This window comes from Lathyrus oleraceus, chromosome 1, assembly GCF_024323335.1.
Source record: "Lathyrus oleraceus cultivar Zhongwan6 chromosome 1, CAAS_Psat_ZW6_1.0, whole genome shotgun sequence".
In the NCBI taxonomy this organism is placed as follows: Eukaryota; Viridiplantae; Streptophyta; class Magnoliopsida; order Fabales; family Fabaceae; genus Lathyrus; species Lathyrus oleraceus.
The window spans coordinates 127,167,352-127,176,048 of NC_066579.1; the positions used below are offsets into that span (position 1 = coordinate 127,167,352).

The 8,697-nt window shown below is 30.5% G+C and overlaps 1 protein-coding gene across 3 annotated transcripts; it reads right to left on the bottom strand.

The window, feature by feature from the left end:
* Positions 1–1,521: 1,521 nt before the first annotated feature.
* On the bottom strand, positions 1,522–4,669 carry LOC127121652 (uncharacterized). 3 transcript variants are annotated; one of them, XM_051052110.1, is made up of 2 exons: positions 4,437–4,669; positions 1,522–3,596 (listed from the first exon to the last, which is right to left on the bottom strand). In XM_051052110.1, exon 2 carries the CDS (start codon positions 3,582–3,584, stop codon positions 1,773–1,775), a length of 1,812 nt encoding a protein of 603 aa, XP_050908067.1. In that variant the 5' UTR covers positions 3,585–3,596; positions 4,437–4,669; the 3' UTR covers positions 1,522–1,772. The 3 variants fall into 3 exon arrangements, with proteins under 3 accessions (XP_050908067.1, XP_050908063.1, XP_050908072.1); XM_051052106.1 differs by lacking the exon at positions 4,437–4,669 and adding an exon at positions 4,112–4,389; XM_051052115.1 differs by lacking the exon at positions 4,437–4,669 and adding an exon at positions 4,107–4,389.
* Between the last annotated feature and the right edge of the window lie 4,028 nt (positions 4,670–8,697).

Sequence of the window (8,697 nt, forward strand, 5' to 3'; positions counted from 1 at the left end):
TTTACTTAGTAGTCAAGTCATTTAGGTGTATATAAATAGACATTTTGTAATTCAGTTTTATAATTCATTCAATTCAATAATGCAATCTTTATTTCCTTATTCTCTCTTTCTCTCCTCACTAAAAGTGCCTTAAGCACTAACAAATTGGTATCAGAGCTCCAGTTAGATTCTTGATTGTGTTTTCAAAAATCACACGTCAGAGATCGTGTTTCCGGGATCGTGGGTTGTTGTTGATCAATCGCTGCAAAGATGAATGGTAATGGAAATTTACCAAATTCCTTCCAACTCTTGACGACAAGAATTGACTTCGATGGAGAAAACAAATGCAATCTCTATTTGACTTTCATGAAACCCTAGAAGTGGTTACTAATGGTGTTATTGCATTTTGTGAAGATGTCACTGAAACACAGAGAGCCGTCACAAGGATGTCAAGAAGAAGGATTGCAACGTGGTGTTTTACATCCAATCGGCGGTTGATGCGACTAATTTTGACAGAATCGCTCATGCTGAATCAACGAATGAGGCATGGGATATTTTTGTCAAGTACTATGAAGAAGGCGAGAAAGTCAAGGTTGTCAAGTTGCAAACTTTGCGACGATAATATGAATTGTTGTCGATGGGAAAACACGAAAAGATTGCAAGTTATGTATCGAATGTGCAGAAACTCTGGTACTGCATATCGACAACAAGTCAGCCATAAATCTTGCGAAGAATCTAATTTTACATGGAAGAAGTAAGCACATAGAAGCTAGATTTCACTTCTTAAGAGAGAAGGTGAATCAAGGTGAACTTAAAGTAAGGCATTGCTCAAGTGAAGCACAATTGACCGACATTTTCACCAAAGGATTGAAGACCAACAGATTCCTAACGTTGAGAGAGGAATTAAGAATAGTTCACATCGACAATGATTAATGTGTTTCAACAACTTGGATTATAAGAGGGTATGTTGAGATACTAAATATAATCCAAGTTGAGGTGTGTGGCCCAAGCCCAAATTTAATTAGGGTTTAGGGTTTGATACTTAGTTTGTTATTTTATTTAGTAGTCAAGTCACTTAGATGTATATAAATAGACAATTTATAATTCAATTTTATAATTCATTCAATTCAATAATACAATCCTTATTCCCTTATTCTCTCTTTTTCTCCTCACAATAAGTGCCTCAAACAGTATCACAAACACTCATAAGAATAAAAAGAGCATTCCCAAAACTGAGCACCCTTAAAGGTAAAAAGAGCATTTCCCAAAAATTATAGGGATGTGTGTGTCCAGATGAAGGGGAGTCACTTAAAATTCTCTATTTTTGCATGTTGCAGCTTAGACAATGACCCAAAAGAGAATGGATCTACAATCTTTGCAGTTTGTTACATCTACAATATTGACCCAAGAGAATATTAATTCTACTTCTCCAATTGAATTTAGAGGGAATCGAAACATGTTAGTAAAGTTAACAATTATGTTAGTTTTCAAAATCGAAACATGTTAGTAACGGTTATGTGTTATTGATAAATGACAAGAAAATGAAAGAAATTTAAAACAGTTTTCCATTGCTGATAATAGTTAACAAAATATATGATTCAAGTTAAGTAAGAAAAGTTTCAAACACAAAATCCCTTTTTTCAACTCTACAGACAGAGTTTCTAGGAACAATTCAAGCCAAAATCTACCCTATCAGTCACTTCAACCAAAGCTTATTCTCCTACAAATTATTTACACAAAACAAACCAAAAATCAACATAAAAAAAAGCTCATCCAAATTAATAAGCAGAATGTTATTTCTCTTGAAGAGAAATAACAGTTTCAAATGCACCAACCAATGCTTTAACCTTACTCTTCCTAGCTTCCACAAGTTTGCTTGCAGTTTCCTCAATCACATTGTTAAACAATCCTTGTGCATCTTTCTTGTCCCCAAAATCTTGGTGTCTCAGAACAACTTTCTCTTTAACATTTGCTTTCTCTGCCAATGTTTTCGCTCTCCGGAATTTAAGCTTTCTCGGAGTATTTTTCTCGCTTTGATTATCGACCACTTTCCCTCTTCTGAACTTTAATTTCGTCATTTCGCAATCCTTGTCTTCTATTTCCTTAACCTTTCTCGGCTTGCCTATCTTCTCGGCCATTGAAGTCTCGTTGTTTACAATGCATTGAATTTCAGAGTTTCCCGATAGAGAGTCCAGCTCGTATTCACTAGTTGTGTATTCAGATTCCTCATGGTTTTCTTCGGATAAGGATTGAGTAACTGAGGTTGATGAAGACTCGGGCGTTGACAACTGAGGGAGGTATGATTCATCATCGTAGCTTGCATTTTGATTAGATTGCAAAGTTTTGTTTTCAGTTTCCATCTCGATGACGTACAGAGTCTTTTCCTTTACCTCATCGATTTTGCTTTCCTCGAGTTCGACCTTTTCCAAAGTCTTCTGATTTCTTAGATTCTCGTGCTCCTCAAGTTCGAGTTTTTTCGCAGCCTTCTGATTCTTTAGAGGAGACACAATTTTCAGGTTCTTACGACTTGTAGTAATCCTTTTACAAGAGGTTCTAGGAGATGACAAAGCTTTTATCGGCACTATCACTTTTCTTGGAGATGCTTTGAAGGAAGCTACTTTCTTTTCCATCTTGATTTCTTTAGTTCTTTTGTCGCCAGAGCCTTCTAAGGAATTCATAGAGGATGATACTTTGTTCCTTGCGACACGAATTGAACTCAAAGATGTCGAAGGCTTTGCCAACAACTTCATTTTTGAACCATTGGAAGAAGGTAACTGTGTTGAAGTTCCTTCCGTTTTGGAAGTAGATTTTGATGAAGTTTTGACTTTGGAGGTTGATTTTGAAGGCTTTTCAACTTTTTTGAGAATTGATTTTGGCACATCTTCCACTGAATCAGCGGTTGATTTTGATGACGTTTTGACTTCAGAAGTTGGTTTTGTGTTGAGAGTTGATTTTGAATGTGTTTCCACCTTAACAGGAGTTGATTTTGAAGGAGTTTTCACCGTCTTCGGGGTTGATTTTGACATTGTTTCAACCTTACTAGACGCTGATTTTGATTGCGATTGCATCTCCTTATCAGTTGATGATGAAATTTCTTGACTTGTTGATGGAGAAATATGTGACTTCGATACGAGTGACGGTTTGACCTCAACAGATGATGTTTTCTTCCGGTTTTTGGCATCTAAAGCATACAAAGTTCGAGCCTCGGAATCGACCGCTTCTTTAGGTACGACCGTTGACATCTTTGTTGGCTTAGATTCAGCCGATTCTTTGAGTACAACTGTTGACATCTTTGTTAGCTTGGAATCAACCGATAGCCTGGGCTTAGCAACTATAGCACCAATGCTCGCTTGTGAACTCTGGTAAAGTTTTTTTCTTGTGGCTCTGTTAGGTATCGAACGTCTTTCCTTCGGATCAAACGAATGGTTCCCCCCATATTTACAAATATCATGACACGAACCGGTGGAAGCTCTGAGATAACGGGGAACAACTTTTTCATTGCTTTTTCCGGAGCCAGCCTTTCGCATAGAGTACCTTCTTTTTTCAACCACCGGCGACGTAGTCACGTCCGGGGAAACCGATAATTCAGCACTTTCACTGGCCATCAGATGAAAAAACTGAAATGCACAGACAAGCAGAACACGATTAGGGACAACAATCCTAAAACTCGACAAGAAATCTGATTCTAAATACTTCAAATAATTAAAAATCGAAAAAAAAATCGAAAGAAAAAAAATATATAATATTTTGATTTGAAACTGAAAATGGAATGCAACAAAAAATACCTAATCTGATTCTTCTCTATTCAATTCACATTCTGTTATTATTTAAAAAATAGCATACATGGAAAAAAAATTAATGCAACAAGGACTAATCATAATTTAAGCAAGATTAATTACAACTAAGCATACTTCAATAAACAAAGATTATAATCATCTAATGTCATGAAATTATCTGACATAATTATGAAATTGTAAGGTTAACCTTTAACTGAACATGATGTAAAAAAGGCACTTATCATTATCAATCACATTAATCATGAAATCAATGATCTAAATTAATCAATGAAGATTCAGAAATTGAAACCATAAGATCAATCCAAATTCATCCACAAAAACAAAAATCACCTTACATTGATCATTATCACAAAATTCATATCAAAACCTAATGGCCAAGAATACAATATTTTTGTAACAATATCACAATTTTCAATTAAGAAAACAAAAAATCAGAAATAAACCCCATTCCCCAAATATATAAAAATCAAAACTTTGGAAACATCAAAACGAAACTGATCAAATACAACAGAAAAATGAATCAAGGGAGATTCTGAAAATCCATCAAAATCAATTAAAAATCAAATTTTTCCAAAAACCCAATTGCATTTAGGGAAAAACAAGAACAACCCAGATCATGGATTTTGTTGGGAATGATGAAAAAAGTATATAATATCATACCTTGTTTTCAGAAAAAAGAAAAAGGATGATTCTTGAGAAGAAAGAAAATGGTGTGAGAGAAAGAGTATGAGAAGAAAGTGAAAATTGTTATGGGTTAAGGGACCACTAGAAAAGAACGTGGAAGCAAGTATTGTTTAAGAAACTTTCTTCACTGCGTTTTGTTTGTTGCAGAATCTAGAGAGAGAGAGAGAGAGAGAGAGAGAGAGAGAGAGTTGAATTTTTAGGTTTTTAATATTTATTTGATTTGATGAAAATAAGAAACCTAATTAAGGGCTTTAGGAATGAATGGTCGGTTTGGTTGGTGAGAAAGTGTGTGTGAGTGAGTCAAAATGTTAAAATAATTTCCTAAATATTTTTTTGAAAAAATAAATAAATGTTTAATTTTGAATTTAGTTTTTTTCCTTATAAGTGATTTTGTTATATTTAAAATGAGTATCACAATCTTTGAGTTAGACTCAATCATATTGGTGAAAAAGTTTTTGGTCAAAAGTTTTAAATATTATTACTTTTTTTTAGAGTTTTTGACTTTGAAAATATTTGATTAAATACAAAGAAAAATTTGTCATAAGATATGTCTAAATGTTTTTTGATTTTCTTGTTTAGTTATGTGAATATAATTTTTCTAAAAAAAAGATCAAATTCTTTATTTACTTTAATTTTTAAAATATGATCAAATATATATAAAGAAAAAAAAAGAAGGGTTAAAAAAAAGGGGGGAATAGGTTAAAACTCTTACAAATCTAGCATATTCTTAACAAAATATGCTCTCAAATACAAGGAACCTGAATCAAATCAGACGATATCAATAACGGTTAGATCTAAGTTAGCAATGAAATATAAGCAAGTATCCCCTTCTTTGTAAATATGAGAGAGAAAAAAAACATTATAGTAGTGAGATTGACACAATTGGTCCATTTGTTATGAATTTGTCAAGACAATTTATAGGGAGGCTTGAAACCTGAACCACCGTAACAGAGTCAGATTCCAACCAAAAATTAAGCCAACCCTTCTCATAGGCAAACTCAATGGCTGACATAGCTCCCGAAAATTCGACAATGAGAGCGTTTGAAACATCTAAAAATTGAGAAAAAAACTCTAAGAAAACAACCTTTGTGATCTCTAAAAATACCTCCATAGGCAGAAGTCCCCAAATTGCTTAAAGACGCTTCATCACAATTAGCTTTAATCCATCTCCAAGCGGGCACCTTCCAAATAACATAACTACTTTTGGCGCTTTAGGCGGCCGAATAGTGATCTTAAAACTTTTCAAGACAATAAAATCTTGAATGTCGAAAGGAGAAGCCAACTTGGTGTTATTACCCGAGACTGAAGCAACCGCAAGAATAAAGTTAATAGAGACGACTAAAGGAATGACTTTGTCCTTGAATCTGATGTTGTTTCGAGCCTGCCAAACTGCGTTGAAAATATGAATGCTAATCACATGCACCACCATTGCACATTGAGCAGACCTGGAGGAATGAAAACAGTCTCAAACATTTGTCCAATTCGGAATTCTGCGATGACGGTTCAAAATAGAAGAAAATTAATCTCAAATCTTCGAAATATAGTTGCAATCAAAGAAAATGTGTTGAGAAGATTCTTCTTTCAAGAAACACAAACTACAAACATAAGGGAAACAAAAACTTTGTTGTTTTAAGGTCTCATCGGTAAGGATTTTCTTCAAAATGAGTCTCCAAACCATAATTGGTTTTGAAGACGGTAAATAGCTAGACCAAATAAACGAACGCCAATTAATTTCAGAATTTTCCACACGCTTGAAATCATAAGCTTGCTTAAGAGATAGATCACTAGAAGATCATAAGGAATGTGACACCTTCGAATGCGGTCTTTGACAGAATCTGGGATTGGAGGGTTAACTGCGGCAAAATTCCAATTCTGATTTAAAATCAGCTTACTGGGGTTATCATAAATAATGGAGTCTCCCATAACTTATCTCAAAGGGGGGCTACACCATATGTCGGACCATAAATTGATTGAGTTTCCATTACCAAGCATCCCAGAAGAAATGTCTTTGATAGTAGAATATTCAAGTTTCATGCTAGTCTAAATTGAGAAGAAAATGTGATGATTGATAACTTTGGACTTTCGAAAAACACGACTCCTGAGCAGAACATTCCAAGACTCATATGAATTAACAAGATCCTAACAAAGCTTTAAATTTGAGGCCTCATTCAAGCTAACTAAGGAGCGAAGACCCAAACTGCCTTCCGAGTAGGGTTTGCAAATGTTCTTCCAAGCAATAGTAACCAATTTTTTATTCATAATTTGACCACTCCATATGAAATTGCGGGGAAACATGCACTAAACCCCTAAAAATATCCAAATATCATAATTAAATCGACATAGAATATATGAGCTTACTCTACAAAATAGATTTTGGATCCTATCCGCAAGAGCAACAAAGAACTTTTTCATGAAGCAAACTTACTAAAGAATTTGCCAGGAATAAGTTAGATTAGATAGTGTGAAAATAAAATAAAATAAAAATAAAAGGAAATAGAAGTAATTTATGATTGTCGATTGTGAATTTTTTCACATTGTAGAATAATATTGAATCAAAATTATTTTGAGCGATACTTAAAAAAATATATATAATATGAAATGTATCTATTTGTTGATATATTTTAAAAAGATATCATTAGGCATATGTGGCAATCAGAATATTTCTTACTCTATTGGTTCTTAAATATATAATTTTTTTCAAGGTTTATTTTTAATAATATTTTTTAAAAATTTCAATTGTATTAATTATATTGTTCTTAACAGACACTAATTTGTTAATTTATAACTTTTTACTACTCTAATATAAGTAGTAGTTGATTTTCTTTCCTAAAAAATAAATTTGTATAAATAATATTTATCAAAAAATTTAATATTATTATTATTATTATTTTAATTTTTATAATTATTTGTTTGAATAGTATATTTAGAGATTGATGTAGTGCTATCTATAAAATCTATGTAAAAATAATTATATTTAATCTAAATTTAATTATAGATATGTATTTTTTTGAATTAAATATATTTGTGATCTTTTTAAATATCTTAAATTTTGTTTTTAATCTCTCAAGATATTTACTTTAAAGAATGGTCTACTTAAATTTTTTTATTCCACATTTTTTATTTTTTATACAATTTAACAATAATTTTTATAATTTAATAATTAAATTAGCAACAATTTTAACAATGATTTATTACTTAATAACTGAATTAAAAATAATTTCAGCTACAGTTTTAATTTAGAGACCAAAAATATTGATGAAATTTTTTAAACGAATCATTTTAAAAAAAGTATTTAGGAGGATCAAATATATATATATAATATATATATATATATATATATATATATATATATATATATATATATATATATATATTTATATATGATATTATATATTATATAATATATATAGATATATCTATATATATTATATATATAATATATATATATATAATATATATATTATATATATATATATATATATATATATATTATATATATATATATATATATATATATATATATATATATAATATAATATATATATATATATATATAATATATATATATATGAAATATTGATATAACATGACACATTACTAAAATTGAATAGTACATGTTTCATGTTTATTTTACACTATTAGTTATATTTTTATTAGTTGATAGTTACTACAATATATTACTATTCAATTAAAAACATTCTATATACATATATAAGATAACTTAAATTTAGCCATATAATTAAATAAATAGTTGACGATTTTATTAAGTGGGCTATATTTACTTGATCAAAAGAAGAAGAAAAGGTAGGCCAAAATGTATAAAATTTAATAAAATGAAATTAATAAATATTTAATTTATAGACTGTCTGAAACTATATTTTAAGATGTCATTTTGTTATATTTATTTCGAAATATATTTTTAATTATTTATATGGTTGGGTGGTGTATAATTTTTTTAAGATGTTAAATTTAAATTGAAATTTTTTTCACTCATTTTTGGGTGAGGTTGTTACATAAAACGTTGTGTAGAGAATAAGCAAAAATAAAAGGTAGAATGGAACTAATAATGAGTCATGCAATTTATTGTCAAAGTGAGGATTAAAAGGTGCATTCATTAATGAAAATGAAAAAATTTGTTATTTGAATTGGGTTTTAAGAAAAAGATTTATATTGTATTTTAGTTTTTTTGTTTAAACGTAAGTTTAAAGGATTAGTAATTAATCTCTTTAAAAAAATT